The 20824-nt window shown below is 37.4% G+C and overlaps 1 protein-coding gene across 9 annotated transcripts in view; it reads left to right on the forward strand.

The window, feature by feature from the left end:
* The window catches only part of MESK2 (misexpression suppressor of KSR 2), a 164301-nt gene that overhangs the window by 28958 nt on the left and 114519 nt on the right, over positions 1-20824 (forward strand). For 3 of the 9 annotated variants that reach the window (XR_011701454.1, XM_071587416.1, XM_071587417.1), the window contains exons 1-3: positions 12456-12597; positions 13069-13283; positions 16190-16240. The exons of 1 other annotated variant lie outside the window; for it this stretch is intronic. Coding sequence is in view for 4 of the 8 variants with exons in the window: in XM_071587416.1 (XP_071443517.1) it covers positions 13081-13283; positions 16190-16240 (254 nt within the window). In the remaining 4 variants the exon portion in view is untranslated. Of the gene's footprint in view, positions 1-11891; positions 11910-12453; positions 12598-13068; positions 13284-16189; positions 16241-20824 lie in introns of those variants that run through there. 5 more of the 9 variants (XR_011701455.1, XM_071587418.1, XM_071587421.1 and 2 more) reach the window with 5 other exon arrangements.

Genomic DNA, 20824 nt, shown 5'->3' on the forward strand with positions numbered 1-20824 from the left:
GTCGGTTTCGGCCTTGGTTTTCCAAACCTTTATGCGAAGTGTGGCGGCTGCCACGTCCGTAAGGTACCCGGGACGGCCGCGTCGTGGACTCAGGGCGGTACCTGCGAGTTGCTTCATTGTGTGTGCACATTACATAGAGCACAGCAGCCAGGAGGGAATAAGGGAAGCGCTCGCCTCCTCGGAAAACATTCTTAAAATACGGCTCCTTTTGATATATTTTCTAGGCGCGAACATGGAGAGAGAATTGCAGAATTGCTTCAGTGTTTTTTGACAAATCCGTGCGTTCGCATGGGAACACTCGCCTACCAGAAGGGTTAAATCACAATTTTACACTTGCCATGTGATAAATCTGTTGAGTCTTTCAAAATCAATAAAAATGGATGAACGAGTGATTTGTTATACGTATTGGTCAAACATTTTCTTGACGATTCTCGTTATTTCCTACGAGTTTTGTTGAAAGAGAAACCTATTCGATAATTCAATGAAGTTTAATCAAGGAAAGAATATTAAATGAAAGAAATTCCACCAAGTGAACCCGGAAACCGTTGAGGAAAGTATAAAAATAAATGCTCTTGAAGACTTTTTATTGCAAATATTTTTATTTTTCCTAGTCGTTATTGGACACGTTAACTGATAGATCACACAAGAACTATTTTAAGAATTTAATTTGTTGGGAAGGACGGTCGGCACGGGATGGCTTTGGGAAGGGAGCAAGCCTGAAAACCGGTGTGGCAAGGTCTTGCTGATAAAAAGTAAAAAAAATACCTATCTCTGATTGGCGGTGTTGCTCGCTTGTAAGTTAACAAAGAAGATGGAATGAATAAATGGGCATCGAAAAGTTTCTAGAAATGGTATGAAGGATTTAGAGGATTTATTTCAGCTCCAGAGAAATTAGTTGCGAGTGTCATGATTTCCCCTACCTCTTAGAACTATCTAGTGTGGTTGCTATGATTCGTATATCCTGTTAGATATTCCATGTTTTTCTCTTTGAAACAGGGAAAGATCGTGCCCACACCTCCGAGACTTCTCCCACAGAGGCGATGTGACGCTAGTCCAGTCGGGACACGAGCGAAATAGTTCTCACGCATGGGACGCGTTATTCCATGATATTAATGAGATTTGTTAATAATTTTAATGCCACCCAGGATTGTTTTGTGATTAGCTCGTCATCCATCCGTCCCGAAGGAGTCTCTTCTCATTTATGGGTGGTGTGTAACCGCAGCGTGTTTGACTCCTGCGGAATGTTAAGGCACACTAAGGGAAACTTCTCGGGATCTCAGGGGTGCACGAGGAAACATGTGTCCAGAGGTAAAAAATAATTGATTGTAGTGTTTATTTAATAATGAGAAAAACAAATTTGCGCTTTTCTATAGATTTATTGGTGACGTATCACGCGTTTCGGTTCATAGAACCATCTTTAGGTACAATACAAGATTCAAATTGTAAACTTGAATTTTTCTTGAACCTGAAGATACGTTGTACGTTACCAATAAATCTGTGGAAAAGTGCAAATTTGTTTTTTTCTCATAATGACGGACTTCCACTGCATCTCGCCTGGATTTATTCATATAATTAATTATTGTAATTCAGGATGAAAGAGGATGCCATGCAACTAAGTCTAGCTCAGCGACATAGAATTATAATTATTGCAGACGATTGCATCGATTTCCGCAAAAAACTATATTATATAATAATGTCATGTAGCAAACTGGCAATGGATTTTCCCGCAGAAATTTATGATTCGATCCCTACTGAGTTTTTTTTGGCGCTGTCCGATGAGAGTTCAAATTTCGACAAGGATCGAGATTATCACTCTTTAGGGACCTATTCCATCTCGTCATGATGAGTAATTAAAGCCTCTCCTTGAAATAAAGCGTTAACACTGTAACGCTTGGATCATCGAGATTAAAATTTTATGGCTTTTATTTTGCCATAATTTTGGGCAGTACTGACCGCCGGTTGAAAACTGGAACAGTGCAAAGTAAATTCAGGAAAATATTTTTCAGTCCGAAGTTTCTAGGGGCTAATTTCCTTTAAATATTATTTCAGGTTTTCCTCCATTTTAAAACTGTTTAACCCAAAGCTCGTGGAAAATTCAAGAAGCCAGAGCACGTCAATATATCAACTCTTTTGCGACGGCGAAAAATAAAATGCAACGGAGTGCCCTGTGTTTTATGAGCGTTCATATTTTTGTTCGTTCGTTAGAAGAACTCTTCGGTTTTCAAATAATAGTCATTCATTTTGTTCTTTGCGTTCTTCCTGGCTTATTTTTCTAGCAAAGAATCATTAATACTCTGGTGAAGTTGGATGCTTATAAATGCTTCTTTGTAAAGCGTTTTCGTTCCGCCTCCTCGACAACACAAAACATTTCCTCCTCGGGCTAAAGTTTTCCTGGAGATTCATGCTGAACTAACTTTTAAGCTTCCGCTCAGATGTAGAATGTAATCCCTCTCTCCAGACTGGGGGAAATTTCAATGCTTCTTTTCCACGAATTATTCCCCTCTCTTTCATAAATAGGCAGTTTCTTCTCCTTCATTCTCTCAAGCCGTGCACCTCTTCAAGGTCACTCGAGTGTAAAATCGAGTGGAAGGGGGTAAGAGGGAGGAAAGGGATGAGGAGGGAGAGAGAGAGAAATGAGAATGCATTCCCCGAGACTTGAGGCTCTCGCATATCTGATGACGGCCGTTAATTTCTGCAGTGAACGCATCCAAAAGGTGAGGTGCGTTTTCTCGGTGGCCTCTTCCTTTCTCCCGAGGGAGAGAGGTTTTTCCGGAAAGGAGGACAAGCTGCGTTTCTATAGAACGCCTCCTCGCGCTGCTCCCTGTGCGTTTTATTTGCGTTTTTTCCCTTCATTATTATCGATAAGGAAGAGGAGCGAAGTTCAACCGCTGTGAAGGATGCGAAGAATTTTTCCGCCCCTCTACTGCTGTCTCCAACGTCTCCTTCGCCCCTGCCGTTGCCTACACATCACGCCCTTCCTCCCGTTCCCCTTCTCTGCTCGATACCTTCTATGCCAGTTTCGACCAATCGTAAGCGAGCGGCACTCTGAAGCTGGAAGTAAGCCCGTACGGTGTGCATAGTTGGGCTTCCTCCCTTGAGGACGTGCTCATCCTTACTACATATCCCCAGCGCCTGCTACAGCGCGATATACATTCGGTTTTCTTTTTTTGATTTATATTCTTTGCCGTTGTTATTATTAGCTAAAAGAGCGTCGAGTATAACAATAATCAGTGAATTAATGACAGTCACAACGAGTCACTGGGTTATGAAAGGACCTCGGGCAACCAGCGATCACCTTTTTCGATAGTAAGAAGATTATATCACGGTGGAATCCGGTTATTCTTTCGTCTCTGCCCTGATTGAAATGCATTGATCTTTTACTTTACTTAATTTTAACATTTTACTTATTATTCTTTTTTCTTTCTCTCGTTACTTTAAAAATCGACTGAGGAAGTGTTATTACTGCGCCTTCAACTCCCTTTCCTCTCTTCCAATAATGATTTTTGAGAAGTTCAAAAAATAAAACCATGACGGAATCAGTGCATTGAGTTTGCTCGCTTGAAATCAGGATAAGAACTTTGTTGGTTATATGGGTTAGCCACTTATTCCGGATCCACCTTACCCTCGTAATTTAGGTGTCGTAATGGAGGAAGCGTTCGATGTTGCGCTCTGCAGGTCTGTAGAACGTTTCTGCTTGCATATTTAGGCGGCAATTTATTTTTTGCACGGGAAAAAGTGGACGCCCCTTTCTTCCATCTTTCTTTTCTCCTTAATTTGTGAATTTCCCAGATGACCTATCCTAATAACGCAAAACTCTTGAACAATTTTCTGCACCTCTGAAAGTTTTCCCTTTTACTGTATAAAAGTGTGGACTTAACCATCAATTGACAACGCGTCGGATTTCGGCGAGTAGGCTGAAAACTCAATTGTTTTTGCTTTGGATTTATAACTTGTGTTCCAATAATTTATTTTATATGAGGTTAAAGTATCTATAACATGTTAATGGCTCTCAGTTTACTGGAAGTGAAACATTTGCATTCTCGAAGAAAGCAAAATACTCGATGTAATCCATATGGAAATGCTTAAAATACATCTCATTCTGGGTAAAAATATTCAAGTCGCATCCTTACATCTCCTAATAAATCTGCGCATGAGGGTGAAAAATATAACGACAATTAGTGGATTGATAGTTCTGTATTTATTTGCTCCATTCATTCCACGACTCCTCTCGCCGTTCTTGCTAGTGACTTGCTTCTTTGCGTCAATTCATCGGCGTTTTAAAGAATTCTCTCTCCACAATCCGGTCATCTACTTCTATGAAGGCTTCTAGGAGCGAGAGATTCCGTGCCGTAGATTTTCAATGGCAATACCATTTTCAGAGACGGGAAGTTTTCTGGGCGCGGCTAAACATTGCACAACCTGTAAAAAAATTTATACCGGAAGACCTGCTCTCTTTTCTTCACAGTAAATAGAATGGTAATTGGAAATCATGATTAATTTTGCATAACTTGTGGCTTAGGTGTTAGAAATCCAAAGGGTCGACCTTTAATCAAAAGCACTGCTTGTTGCGACAGAAAGTAAATAAAGGTAACGATCGATGTTCAATTACGGAGCCTTGCTTGCTCTGAATCGCTATTTTTGGAGCAGGAAATGCGTGTGGAATTTGAGTGACAGCATCTGAATTGTCGAATTTGTGATGGTGATAACTTCAAACAAATAGACGTACCGGCACTCGAAGGTTAATTTACCTGTATAGCTTCTCGTGACCAAAAAAGCACAAGGACCTTAACTATGTTTTCAGGATAATCGCCATTGGACAGACTTCTAGGTAATCTATAGATAAATTCGCCTCATCGTCATAATACTTAAATTGATCAAAAATAGATTTTAGGACCTAATGGCTACGGTGTAGAATTAATATTATCGCGAGACGAAACTTTGAAGACGGTATTATGTCTACTTGTCTTCGAGCATTTCTGGAACTGTTTCTCTAATTGTGGGTCTACGTCGCCCGCATCCAGCTCGATGTTGTGGAGCGTGAAGCTAACATCTGCATGAATTGCTGCGTATTATTTAAAGCGCTTGATTTGTGTGGGCTCTTGAGTATTATGATCGAGTACCTTCTAATCTGAGTATAGAATAATTATTTATATCTAGTGTTGGGGAAGTTCTTTTACTGGATGATGCAGTGCTGCAGTACTGGTATCGTCAATCATGCCGATTCCTATGTGTTTCTTTTTTACTAATCCTTTTATACGAGGTCTGTTGAGTGCTTGGCGCAAATTGCGCATAACTTGCAGGTAATATTCCTTATGTACCGTTCTACCCTGTGGCAAGACCTCATGATACACCACGCCCCTCCAAACGAAGAAAACTGTAAGCAAAACCCCCACATTCGACCGAACTAGGCGTGCTTTTTTCGGTCTTGGTTCGTGCTGCAGCTTCCATTGGTATGATTGAGGTTCAGTTTCCACGTTATAACCATAAACCCATGATTCTCCACCAGTTATGGCCCTCTGGAGCAAATTTTTCTCGTCCCGGGCAGAGTCCAACACCTCATTAGCAATTTTAATGCGTTTCTGTTTTTGGTCGAAAGTGAGCAATTTTGGTACGAATTTCGCGGCGACCCGTGTCATGCCCAAATAATTGGTAAAAATCACATAGCACGAGCCAATCGATATGTTTAGGTCCCCAGCAACTTCTCTAACGGTGATTAGACGATTGGCCAACGCTATTATCTTCTCTTCATCAATGTTTTTGTCTGTTGTTGACGTGCTCGGGCGTCCGGCATGCTCTTCGTCGTTCACATCTTCTCGGCCCTCTGAGAACATTTTGTACCACCGATAAACATTGATTCGGTCCAAGATAGCTTCTCCATATGCCGCAGTCAATATTTGGAATGCGTCCGCGCACTTAAATTCGCGGCGTTGCATTTGACTTTTGTCACAATCGAATCATAGAAATATATTTAGTTTCCTAGCATCGTAAGTGACAATGAGTTCTAAAAATTGTTATATGTAACATTAGTTCTAAAGTAGCATGACAATATTTAATAGTGAAGACTGCTTCAGTGCCAAGAGTAGGTTTCTAGTTAAGGATTTTACATAGATACGAGAGCATTAAATGAATATGAAAATTAAAATTAAATAATTGGTCATTCTTTTATTTAAAGTTTTATTATTTAAATTTTTGATTCAGTTGCCTGAAAAAATTGTGGTAAAATTAGTAAAGTGAATATTATTTTTGGAGTAATTACAATGGGGCAATGGTCGTGCATTGGCCATCAATGATTGAATTGATCATATATCAAGGACCATTGAAATCCCCCAAAATTATAATCCCATTAGGCCGAAAACGGAGGTGCTTTTTTATTAGACATAAATGGAATTTTTGAACTCCTGTTACATATTCTTCAGATCGAATATGTTCCTTATTCTTAGGTTGTGATTCTCACAACTTTACTCTTTATCTCTAAAATTGTTTTTCCAGATTTTGTAGCTCTACTGCATAGCTTCATCATTATTTTTTTAGTTATCATCGGTGGCTTCCCGTTTCAAGCAGTCTTTTAGGGAAATATTTTTGTGTTACTTTTCGGAAATTCGAATATGACATGTACGCTGTCGGTTTAGAACTGAAAAATATTGTTTGAAAGGTCTGGTCCTTTTCCGGCGTACCTGATGAATAAATTCCTCTCTATTCTTCCGTCTCTGTCGAAGTTTCGATGACGATTCGAATAGAATTGTCAGGTATAAATGCTTTCCTCCTAGAATTATTTGTCAGTCAGGTGGAGGCGATACCTGGATCACAACGCGAGAAAACTGAAGGCTTGACACGATTCTCTCTACATTGGATTGGCTGGATATTGATCCCGCTATTTCAGGAGACGCCTAGACGAAAGCTGGTCTTCGGACCAACCAGGAGACATCTGATCCAGGAAGAAAGTTTATATACCCGACAATAGTTCAACTCGAGATGACATTCTGAAGTCCTTAAAACGATGACGAAATCGATTATCTAAACGTCGGCGAGATAAAGGGCCTAACCCGGCGAAGACCCTTGAGGAATTCACTAAGCTGAAAAATATTGGTTGAACAAGTTCCGAGGTGTAGGAATAAGAAATAATGGTATGAACCTGAATGAAATTTCAATGGAAGTAGAAGAGAAGTGAGGGCTACTCGATCTGTTTTTGTCCGTGGGCGTTCACGGTAATGTAAGGCCGTCACTGTTACCACACCCATTACACTGTTTTTGTTGTCGTCGACTACTGATGGACCATGTGCCTTTCGGCCACCCTATTTCAATTTGCTTTGCACCCCTTTAATTAGCGGTCCTATGTTCTATCACTAGAGGTGTTGATGGATTAAAGATCGCGGTGTATTGATGGAAGAGGCGTATTTATTAATTGATCAATTTTTATTGTTTAACTTGTGTTTTAAAATGAGGAAGAAAGTATTGAAATCAATATTAATTCCTAAAATAATTTGGCTTTTAATATAATGTAATTTTTAAGATCATTATGCTCTTCGTTTATTTATATTTTTTCTATTTCGTTCATTTTATTGGTCGAATTATGAATTCGGGGGTGTATGGTCCTTAGCTGCTTATATATTGAATTTATTGGATTTCTGCTGAATTTTTCTTGCAATAGTCATTATTAATGTGCTCAATGAATCATTGCGCAATTCAAATGCATTGAATAAGGTATGCCTTTTACATATTTCTAACTTCTATGCATTTTATATTCCTGGGATTCAAAACACTTGACAAAAAACCTACAACATTGTTGTGAAGGCGTTCAGTGTAATCGAAGTAATATCTATAAAAAGTAACAAGGATTAACTTCGGACGTTGAAAGCTACTGCTTGAGAGGAAGGAATCGAAAAAATAGGTCTTAAGAAGTGACACGTAAAATACTGATAATAAAAGCAATGCATAATAACTGTCAAATATCTTAGGATGAAGCTTATGAAAATCTCCAACTACACTTTAATAAACAGGATAACTTTCGAGCCGCATCTAGGGCAGGGGTATCACAACAACCGCCAGAGACAAATAGAGGAAGAAGCCTATAAAAGGTGATTGTTTTAATATGCTAGCATTCCCTCTTTTTGTGCAATGGTCATGAATTGTATGAGGAATAACCGAACCCTTTATTTTTTTTGTTCGGCAGTCTCTCTCACTAATTTTCCCGCAGCTGCGCGAGCTGCTGCTCTACAGTGAGGCTTTATATCCTCGAAGTTGCCAATGAAATATCTCAACTGATTTTTTTTGCATGCAGTCGGGCCCTCCCCAGCTCTAGGGACACCGAGGACTCCCATCCAAAATTCTGTAGTTGTCGTCGGACGGATTGTTCGCTCTTTCGAGCAGTTTTTATAGAGTCGACAGCTTTTCTCTGTTTAAATCCGTTGTTGAAGTGAATATTTTCCCAATTGTTCACAAATGCTCTTTGTGAATTCGCAGCTCTGTCCAACTAGCAATTAATAGCATATCTTCTTAAATTTTTTCCCCTCAAAATATTTCATACTCGCTATAATCCAGCTCACCAAATGCAGTATGGAGATGTTTTCTTCATTTTGGGTTCAATGCGATGGCGTTATCTAATTATTTCGCTTGGTCTTCTGCGCACATTTGAACGCCTTTAAGTACGTTTCTGTAGATCCGTTGATTCATTTCTACAAGAAGTGTGCATCCATGAACCTTTTTAGTGTTTAGACCCTCTAGACCCCATGCAGGGCACCGCTCGTAATTTCTGCATAAATATAAAAATTCTTGAAAATTTCATTGACGACATGGTTATTTATTTCTCTATAAATCGTGCTGTCATCAACGATTCCTATTTTATGATCTTTTATTTTTGGATTGATACAATGTTTCCACGTAGTGCTTACTGACGGCCCAACGACGCATCCCAAAGAGATATTAGGGAATACTTGCATGTAATTGGACTCTCACACCACGATCAGTATTCGTTGGTAGGAGAAGTCGCCATCGTGATATAATATATTTTTCTTCATTTTCACTGAAACTTAATAATTATCACTTTGCTCAAACGAAAAATTGCTTTTGAACTTAAAATACCCCACGTTCTTGCGTTTTTCCTACAATTATTTTTAAATGCCATTTCCAAAGCACACAACTACGTCGTGTATGACTTTTTTCTACGAAAGCCAGTTTAAAAAAATAATCGTTTCATGGTTTATCGTTCCAATAATATTGTCTATCCCCAAAATCTAATGCAGGAGGATCGATTCCAATAATGAAATCTTGTACAAGTAATTTTTTTTTCAGTTTGCTAACGTTTAATGGGCTAGACTAAAAGCGATAATCAAATTTAATCCTTTATAAAAAGTTCAGATAAGCAATATATTGAATTATCATTGAAATTAATCTTGGATGATGAGTTCGCGGAAACTATATTCTTCGAAATGTTCAGTTTGTCTTGATTGCTTGGCTTTTAAAAAACGGAATGATGCCATTTCTTCTTCTTTGTGTAACATAAGCATACACAAGGGTCAATATTGTGTTTTGAAATGGCGCGCATATATGTTTGCGAGTGAAATACCACCTATATTTAATCAATGGTTGATGAATGGTAAAAGTACTCAAGCTGAGCTTTTGTTATTTAGAAATATCTAGTTCATTTATTTGCTTATTGACCGAGTTTTATCTTAATGAAAGTTACTTCCTCGACATATTTTTGACAAACTAGAAGAAAAAAACGTATTAATGATCTAGGTATAGTTGTTTGCTTGATGGTGTTGATACTTGATGGCCAAGTTTTTAAAGTACATAGCAGGAAATCGTTCAGATTTTTTTCAGGTTCCAGTATTTTATCCTGTGATTAAATACCACATTGAAGTTTCTTTTTTACCTATGAAAAGGCGTATCTTTCGAGATTGACAACACTGCTTAGCTAGGCGTGATATTTCGTGTTTCAAATTTCCAATTGAATTTAGCGTCTCGAAAAAATCAGACAAAAGTGGATAACTCGACTTTGAAAAGTTATTATTTGGATAAGACTTGGATCATTTTATAAAACACATCGTTTAAAAAAAAGTCTTCCGTTGAAGATTGAGTGTGTCTTTTTAAGGTCATTATGTTAATAATGGGATTGAACGCATTTTTCAAAAGATAAATCAAATTAATCTATTATAAGTGCTTATCTGAAATAGAAAATATTAATGTGTACGATTTTGAATTTATACAGCATGTATTTGTTCAAAAGATGTTTACTGTGAATTATTGTTCGTGCCTTTGTGTCCATATTCACTAGTGCTTTAATGTTCAAGTTTGCGTTAAAAAGGGATATATAGTATATCGGATTAAATGCTACTATGAAAGATCTTAAAAATGTGTCCGCATCCATGAATCAGTTTAACATTAATGTGGCAATTTATACATTTATAAATTAATAGTCCACGGATGGTATACATTCAGGATTGCCAACTATGCCCCGAAGGAAATGTCTGAGGAATGTGAATGGGATTTAAATAATTGATTTGGGAGGGAACTTCAAGTACCAAATTCCACATTCACACAAATCACATCACATAAAATAAAAACATTCCAAAGAAATCTATCAGCCATGGTGGTCCTTTTAACATGTATATCCGTAATAAACTCGACAAGTATAAAAACAAATGCGTTTCAGTTGTTAGCACATCCTCTCTACCGCTTGAAAATTCTGTGCATCGACCTCTTAATTTTTCCTTCAAAATCATCATAAATAATGATATATATATATATATATATATATATATATATATATATATTATATATATATATATATATATATATATATAGGCAGTTGTTATAAAAGTAAAATTGATTGTGAAATTGGCTACCCAGACTTGAACCGAGTGAACGTTTTTATATTCACGATGAAATTTTCTCTGGCGGACATCTCACATCCTGGGAACGCCCTTTGAATAGGGCTTGACCAGCGATTTTCAATCTAAAAATTCCATTTATTAACAGTATGCTTACAAAAAAGTAACGCAGCAGCTCGCCCGTAATTATTTTTTTGCTGCACTTGAGGATAAAGTTTCTAACAAATAAGACACAACTCAATAATAACTTTTCATATCCTGTAATCTATGTGCTAAAACCTTCAACGACCTACTGCTTCAACGATGAGATGAAATAAAATCAATTTCCGTCCAATAACTGATAAATGTCATAAATTACCAAATACAACTTATACTTAATGATCCAAAAACGTGCACGAACATGACGGTTCATGAGGCATTTTTATTAACTTATCCAATATTTTCCTCAAGCAAATCGAAGGATTTATCTCTCGATATAAGTTGACTGTGATGTTGAAATTGGCGCACTTATAAGTAGGTATTTATTATTCCGTGAAAAAATTACCTGTATCCGTGATCCGGACAAATTTGCGTCGCAGTCGCGGCACTCTCCGAGTTGTCCGGTGAGACAATTTCTTAGTTGCCACCAGGTAGCAGCACAGCCTGTTGGTGTAATTCAGTCCCATACAGCAGCGCCTTCACCAATCAACTCAGGATCAACTCAGAACTTCTTGTGGATTTCGAATCAGCGCAAAACTATCATGAAAGTTTAAATAATTTATGTCGTCAGAGGTGATAAAACGGTCTTTAGGCTTCGAGTAAACTTCTTACTTTCAAGGTTAAAGATGGATAGCGTGGTAATTTATGGCTGACATTAATGTCGCTGGTTACCTATGTTTCCTCCAGTGCTTTTATGAATGTTATATTTCACATTCATCAAAGATAAAAGGTTTTTAAGATGGCTTGTTCTGTAAGCCTGCCAGCTCAGTGTGCTAATGATCATTTGATGCGTGTGCTTCTGCAGCTGCCGAGGGCCATGTATTTAGAAATGGCGTTGCTATGCTGACTTCTTCTTAAATGATGGATTGAAAGCTCTTGCTGGTAAGTTGAAATTCATTAATATTTCTATCCCCTTGAGTGCACTAGCCTTTCCAAACTTAAATGTTTGTATTCTTACATCCACATGCATATAGCAGTGAAATTCATTTTCCGAAGGTAGCATTGATGACGGTTAAAACATTATATGTTATCCAAATATGAAAATGATTTGTAATAGTAACTATATTGGGTATTACTTTTCATCATTGGATATTTATTCACGATATATTGTTGACCTTATCAGACATAAATAAAGACATCTCAATTGTATGCTTTTGAAGTTCCCGCTTGGAAGTGATCGTTGGTTTTCCTTGCCTTGAGTTAAAATTTGTTCAAAATATTTGTAAATTCAGTCAAAATAATATAAGAAACTATTTATCATTAATTATATTATACTTATGAATGCCTGTTATGAGCTTTATTATTTTTCTATAAAGATTTTACGCGGGGCGAGGTTGCGGAGACCCTTGGTTGTTAGTGACATCTATTGATCATTCCGTTACACAGTCACGTGGGTCTTGCCTTCCAATCAGAAAACTCTGGCTGCTATTTCCGTTCAGACTCGGCAGTTAGTGGTTGCTTAATATTTTTGTTAAATCAGTCAGTGTTCAGTTCTCTATTTTTGTGGTGAATCGTCTTAGGGCCTGGGGTGTTGATACTTCCGTTTATAGTCTTTGTTCCTGAAGAAGAGGTGGGTGGTTTTCTAATGCACTTGAACTCCTGTTTCCTATTGTATAAGTAGTTATATCTACACGATATCATATATGTTCCAAGTTCGTTTTTTTAGCGCGCCAGTCATTATCGGTTGTACCTTCAAAACGTCTCCATTGTGCTAAATGTGAGAGTTTAATACGTATTATATTTAATTACTTTTTTAAGTACTCCACTTTAAATTTTCAAATATTTACCACTGAATGCGTTTTCACTAAACACTGAGATGTCATATTCGTTCGATATGAGCTTCATTGTTGCATGGATGTTCCCATTGGCTGTACAAATAATATTTGCATGAATTATGAGATACTATGAATCGCATGATATCACTTGCTTATTTTCTTCATTCATTTTGTTGACTGTTGTTTTTCGGCATATTCATTTGAATGTGCATGGTTTTTATTTAGTTTTTCTGTATACGTTATATTTTCATTTTGCATCTCTGTAGGCAAGAGACAATATGCCTTCTGGTTTAGGAACATCTTATAGATCACTTGCTGATGATGTATACAGAAGCACAACAGTTGCTGAAAACAAGTTTAGTGTGATTGATTCTGTCAAGAAAGCATTTAACTTCAATGGGTCACCAGCCAGGAGAAATGACACGGTGGTATTACATACAGATGTGGAGCAATCTGATGACCCAACAGCAATCATATCAAGGTACATTTTTAATTATTTGTTATTTTTATTGCATTGAAGTCGCAACTTTGCATGATGTAGTGTAACTTAGTACTTATATATTTGCACAATCGCATCCAGATATTTTCATATTCCATAGTGCCTGTGAATGTAGCCAGAAGCTTGTTTTAGTACGCACCCAGTAGACATTCATTTATTTGTAATGAGGATTAGCCGATATTTCCAATACGTCCAATTAATTTGGTGATATAGAAACAACCTTGTATTATGGGCACCGATTTCCCCGAAATGAAATGGTGTAGTAAAGCATAAATGTAGATAATCATATTTGCATATAATTAATTATAATTTAGAATATTTGAGTATTTGGAAAAATATTAATTAGTGTTGCTGTAGAGCTCTGTTACTTCTGTGCTGAATTGGCAGCCTTGTTAATCTTATTTCTTTTTGGAAACCGCCATTAACTGAAAATTGAACCATTATATCATTTTAGTCAATAACAATCTATTAGAGTCATTAAGATTGTGTTTAAACTTCGTTATATGTCGCCCTGGTGGAATTTTTTATATTTGATCACAGATCACCTCAGTATAGTATAACCACATTTTCGTGGCACCATCAAAATTACATGTTGCATGACATGGGGGTAATATATATTAGTGTCTGCCTAACTTTTCAATGATGTAGAATATATTGATCAAATGTGTCTATGAATTCCTGAAGATGTTGGCTTTTCCAATGCATGGGGCTTCATAATCACCTTAAAGTATAAATAGATAAATTTATTGTTGGATTAGTAAAATAATAGAAATTAGCAAATACCAGGAAATTTTGAGATATTCCAGGAATATAGTAATATCTGTAACAGCGTGTGGGTTGGTAAAGGTCCAAACATCAACATAAAACACAATAAATGTAAAATATAGTCCTATCAAGTTACTTCGAATAGGACCTTGCAAATATGTTTCATACATGCACACAATTATGCAGTCTGTATCTATCTATTGCATATATTATTTAATTGTCTGGATTTTTAACAATAGTGTTATCATGACCTGTGCCTCAATAAAATTTATCTTAGGTTAAAAGCTTAATTACATGAAAGAAATGATACTATATAATGTGGAAATTTTTGTAAGCCTTTGTAGGAGATGTTTTTCGTGAAATTTGATCTGTGACAATTCATTGACTGAAGTGATAATTGTATCATTATTAGCAATTTAAACATTAACTTGTATTCATAGTCATACAATTAATTAGGATACATAGGTATATGTAATATTTAAAATAACCAAAATTAATTTTTCATATCCAAAAACTTTTGAGAAACTGTGACCTGATGAATCCTGTTAATATTTACACTTGGCTCTCTGTTATTGACTTGTATTGTTAGGTTCATGTCTAAAATGGTAGAGAAACTTTGGGGTAATCATTTAATCTGGCTTGTAATATTTGGAAGTTATTATTGCCAAACCAGAATTCTTTTTAAATGCTTTGGAAACAACTTTGTGTTTGAAATATCAGGGTAGGAAAGTACTTATTAGACCTGGTACTAGTCCAATTTGATTATGTAACCATCTTCACTTGCCAAACTATCATTATAAAATAATTCAAAGAATTCTGACCGTGTCAACTTGACCTTTATTCTTTTGATGAATATTGGTCTAGTTTTATCCAGTACAGAAGTTGCTATGGTGTAGCAAAACTAGTTAGCAATAAAAATTCTATTTTGTTGGTACACAAAACACTCTTCCTTCTTTGTTATCATGGATTTCCGCAAATTATCAGCCTCGACATCTCTCTCAGTTCAATTTTATTGTTTTTATAAAACCTTAATCTAGTCATAAATATTAACTTTCAATTTTTATCATGCACAATAAAGTTTCCACTGCATGAAGAGAGGAATGATCTATAGTCACAAAATGTATATCTATAGAAATCATAATCTATCACAAACCAATCCATTGTATTTAAAACATTTTTGTCAATTGCCGTACTAATTTATATGCTAGCCTTTGTGAGGGTATTTATAACTCATCTCTTTTCATCATTGTAGTTTCTCCCAGGTATTATACTTACCCATCCAAACTCTTCATTCTGCAATTCTGCTAGCACTCGTAATTATGATTATACTTCAGTATACACTAATCTAAGAGTTTTCTCAACATTAATTCCCTCTGTCCCACACTAGTGTCATCAAAATCAATTAAAGTTCAAACAGTGTTCATTCCAGTGAATTTGTTATGGAATGACACGCTATCATGATTTTCAAAATTTTGTAAGTCCCTCCTTGTGTCTTTTTCAGAAATATTGATTTCAGAATATTTCCTTTGTGTTGTCATCATTACATCAAGTCAGTTGGGGGTTTGGTCCTCAGCTGCCCATCATATAGCCTAAAGGTTATCTTAAAGATGGACCTATGGATATCCTTCTGACCCAGTGGAAGCCAGTTATTGGCTTCCTGTAGGTCACCTCAATTCATTAGTTATAATGCACAAACTTTTAATTGTTACCTATCTTTCATTCTTGATCTTCTTTTATCAAAGGCGGTAGAAGAGGTAGGATATTTTTTCCCTGGTTCATGTTTACTGAATTATCATTTTATCAGGACACCTTTCAGTTCCCACCACTCGCATACTCTTCTGTATCTCAACCGTCATCACATTTTCAGTTCATTCATAGTATTGTGATGCAAGCCATTCAGTTGTATGTAGTAATTCTAGCGATACGTCAGAAGGGAACCCCAGCATCATTTCATATTCTTTGCTCCTTATGGTCTGTGGTCATTTTTTCCTTTATCTAAGTGATCGTTTCTGTTGTCAATTCCCGTTTTTGTTACAAAAGAAGAGGTCTCGGTCAAAAGGCGAGTTTGGTCTTGGAAGGAAATCTGCGGCTTCCCTAATCTCATTGCCTTGATTTCCTTCTAGGGACAGGAAGATGCCGACGTCAGCATCAGCAGAGGAGACTGCACTGCTGGGGTAAGAGATGAAGAGCCCTCTTTTGCTATTCTCTGATTTCTCTCACTGTATCATCCACGTGTTTTTGTGCCCACATATCTGCTTTTGGCAGTGTTGGTGATGGTGTTGGTGGTGGAGTTAATCCCTGACAGCTGGTAATGGTGCTCAGCTGCTGAAGGCTCAGCCCCCCTCACTCTCGCAAAATTTCTTTTTGTGCTTCTCTTCTGCTCCCTATTCTCCTTCCTTTTTCACTGGAACGGTACCTCACAATGCTACGGCATTCTTTTCTTTATTTCCCTGGTCCATCCTTCCCTTGCATTCATGGGTGAAACCAGGGTGACATTGTCCTCACTGGTATCAAGAACTGGATCGATGAAGCATCAATGTCATCGAGCATGAGCACCTTCATTTTCTTTTATTTCTTTATTTTCGGTTCAGTTTCACCATCATTATTCTTATTGTTTTGTTTTCACGGCATGTGTGGTGCTGGCTGGGATAATTGGTCACTTAGGGAGTTCAAATTAAGCTCCTTACCATTAGGCTAGAGGGAAAATTCTTACTGGAATGAAAAGCTAAAAAATGATAAAGATCACATGATACATATTCATTTGCCCATATATGTTGAGCCAAATCATTTCCAGATGGTGAGTCGAGTAGGAAGTATTTTTTGAGCTCCCTGTAGTGAACAATGTAATGCTTTTGGAAAAAATATTACTTCACCATCAGCAGATTACTCTACCTGAGAATTCAGAGTTCCTCACCTTATCTCCTACTTTACAATGTCTAGGTTAATGCTGTTAATGTTCATCAGGGTGGAGAAGTATTTAGAAGCATGATTCACTTATTTCTTTGAATTTCAGCCAAAATTTTCCCTATCCTTCCCAGTAAATACGCCATGATGAATTTCTTTTCAGGTTATAGTTGTTCAAATTAAATTGGCTAACCAAAATTTTATGTTTATAGCCCCCATGAGCTATAGTGGAAAGTTGGAATGTGGCAGCCTCAGTATCTTTAGATAAATTTCTTTCCCACCCAGCATTATTTTTCACTAATTGAGAATAACTTTCTCCACCTGAATGAATTTTACTCAATGTAGCTGAAACATATCGACAGTATTGAATATTCTAGGCCTCAAACCATTTTGCTGTTTCAATTGTATCCTGCCCAGGAATTTGTGTATCCAATAGCAGGAAACACCCAGAGTTCTTACATTTATACGTATGTACAGTCCTTTTGATATCCAAGTAGTTTCTCCTTAATCATTCTGGTGAAGTAAATTGCCATGTGCTTTGCTTGTGTTGTTACTAATTAAATCTAACGTTGCTTGTAAATTTCTATGGAGCACCTTATGCATGGACAGCAGTTGTTATTCTTCACAGAGTTTTCATATTTTTCATATTATTTATTAATCATGCATTATGTCACCATCAGATTAATGCGTAGAAGTTTATTTTTATATCATATAATCTGGTACAACTTTATATCATATAATCTGTAACTAGTTTAAATTTTGTCATAATTGATTTTTCCTTTTATTGAAAGTGTAATTGTTAAATTGCATGATTTTCTTATATAAGTGCTATGATATCTTTGTGACACAAAAATTGTTTTGTTGTACATGTTAAATAAACTACGTTGTAATGGAGGACTATAGAATCGCATGCCTTTTTTTATTCGTTAGTGGAATAAATTTTATGGGAACATCGATATGTAGTAAGCGAATGTTTGTGCGTTTTAGCATTATAGTACTCAAGATTGTTTTTTTCCTAAGTTGCAACGAGACGAGGATATAGTCTGCCATTTTGCAGGCTCATGACTTCAGAGACTACGTGTTCTAACAACAAAAAAAAGTATTATTCATCTGGTGAAATGATTAATGGCGAGTTTTTTAACTGCAGTGTTTAGTTCGTTACTCAATCAATATTTTATTTTTAGACGGCTTACCTCGTGTCCCGTCAACCTGCACCGTATCGATTCCAATAATTTTCATTCAAATGCTGACTCATTTCCTCATAGCTGTCGTTTCTTTTTTTTTAGTATGCCACTTAATATTCTTGGAAAATCTGGAGCTCGAGTTTGTTTCCGAGATATTGATTTTGTAATTCTTTTCCAAAGCGAGAAGGCTGGTGTACAGTTTTCCTCCCCGCAGAAAGATATACTTTTCCTCGCGCCCATTTTATGTCTTGCCTCCGTATTAGTTCGATTTCATTTGCCTTTTATTTCCTCTCGCAATCCGGTCGTAAGCGTAAAACCAAGTCTCCTCCCAAATCCTTTCCTTAAGGGGAGAGACTCTTCCGGGAAGCGAACCGGAAGGGTCGTTTCCCCTTCTGCACTGCTCGTTCTCATCCCCGCCCCCCCGAATGACCTACCGGAATACTTTTGGCTGCTGGTCGATACCACTATCTTCGCCCAAAGGCCGGGAGGAGGCATAGAGATAGAGGCATCACTTCTGAAGGTAGTTTTCTCTTGTCTTGGGGACTGCCTCTTGGGGCCGCGAGTTACCCTTGGTGTTGGTGTCCACGACATTTCGGCCAGCTCTCCTCGGCGCTAGCCAGGGATAAAAGATCGAGCCGCGTGGGCGAGTGGATTTGCATTTTCCTTGCGGACGTCGGGAATGAGCCCCGAATGTTCCTCGACCTCCTGGGGCTTGCGCATTATGCACCTTTTCTCCCTACCCATCACCCATATTTTTTTATTTCTTTCGTTTTGCCAAAGTTTTCTACAGTAGTCCTCGTCATAGAAATTTCTAAATGCTTACAAGTCGTGAAATTCATTGAGGAGGTCAGCATTAGAGTTTTCACGGTCACTTATTTGATTTCCTTGAACTGCAATCAAAATCTCCAGAATAGGTTTTTCTACCTAACCGTTAGGTTTTCATGTTGGCAGTATTCAGCTTTATAATTTTGACTAAAAAACGATTTTTGATGACCAGCCTTCGACTTTACCGAAGGCAAATATCGTAGTTTTAGGAAATTTATTTCCCCAGGTCCCCAGGGTAATAGCACAAATTATGCAGTGGTTCTAGTGTGTTATCCATCAGATATTCGTCCATATATCTGATTTTAAAAAGAAGTATAAGGTATCTTGGGAACGTTGGCCGTTGTGGTTTCAACATAATTGCGAGTAATTTGTTTCGTGCATGCTATAGGAATTTTGTGATATTAGTTTCGTATTTATAAGAAGTGTTCATTAATTGCATGGAAAATTCCCGCATTCATGCATAAATTGTTTGAAAAAAATCCGCCTTCTGGTGTAAAGCGAAAGGCTTGGCGAAACTGAATGCAAATTTTAAAATTACGCACATTCATCATTGGACGCTTACTGGCCTCGTTTGTTAATGGCGAGTTCGCCTAGCTGAGTTTTTCGTCTCCTTAGACATCAGCTTTGTTTGGCCATGTCATTGTGCTCTTATAGGTTAAGAAAATTTAAAGAAAATCTCCTATAGTTGTAGTAAATAGCCTTAATCGTCCAAAAGGTAAACTATAAAACTGTGATGTTGTTATTCCATGACGGTGACCAACCCCACCATGGCTGGTCACTGCCGATGAATTCCTTCTCCTTCAAACCATTTAAAGCCGTAGACCGTAGAGCTTCAGTTTCCCAGATTCGTATAAGTTTATTAAATGTTGGTTGTTCATAAATACTATGTACTTATGATCTAAATATTGAAATGTTATAAATAAGTAATAAGAGCGTCAAATTAAGGAAATTACTAATTATTTTTGATGTTTGTGGAAAATATCTACCTATGAGTCGCCAATTTTGCATTATGTGGTGGAAAATGCGATGTTTGCTTACAGTTGAGCTGGCAGGGCACTTAGAGGTATTTATAACTGACGTAGTTAATGACCTTAGATTAATCCATCCGCCATTCATTTGATACGAGTTCTTCAGAATCCGAGATCTCACCTTTTCACGTCGAATGGCATTTTTGCTAAATGCTTACAAGTCGGCCCTCTTCGGAGTTTCCCCGGTTTGTCGGAGTTCTAGTGACCTCGGTGGCTGCTTCACCTCACTCCCTAGTGATGCCTTGCGTGCGTTGGGACGGGTCCGCCTGATCGACCGGCCGCAGACATTTCTCCGCCGGAGGGAGGGCGGATTGATGTGGGCGTAGGTTTGCGTAGGAGCGAGGCGAGTGTATGCAAACGCTGATGCCGAGCCAAGAACCACTTAGAGGGGATGAGGAAAACCTCCACCTACGAGGAAATTAGATGAGCTTTGAATTAATCAGGACTTAATTTCGTGAATGGTATACTCCCAAACCCTGACTTTCCATTTTTTCTATAATACACACGTGGGCGATGAAAATACGAGGGTCATCCGGAAAGTAGTACCCGTTCGTGAAATAAAGACACAAAAGTAAATATTAACAAACATAAAAAATTTTATTTGAAAGAGGATACTTTAAACTACTTCTCAACATAATCTCCAAGCAAATTAAGGCATTTGTCATAACGTGTGACAAGTTTCTGTATTCCTGCTGCATAGTCCTTCGCCGCCAGCTCATTGAGATACGCGAGGGACCCATCTTGCACAAATTTTTGCATAATGCAGATGGTGTTTAACAATTTCATGAACAATTGTTCGAGAAACATTGGGAAAATG

Source organism: Hetaerina americana, unplaced genomic scaffold (genome assembly GCF_022747635.1).
Source record: "Hetaerina americana unplaced genomic scaffold, ioHetAmer1.1.p SCAF_3, whole genome shotgun sequence".
NCBI lineage: Eukaryota > Metazoa > Arthropoda > Insecta > Odonata > Calopterygidae > Hetaerina > Hetaerina americana.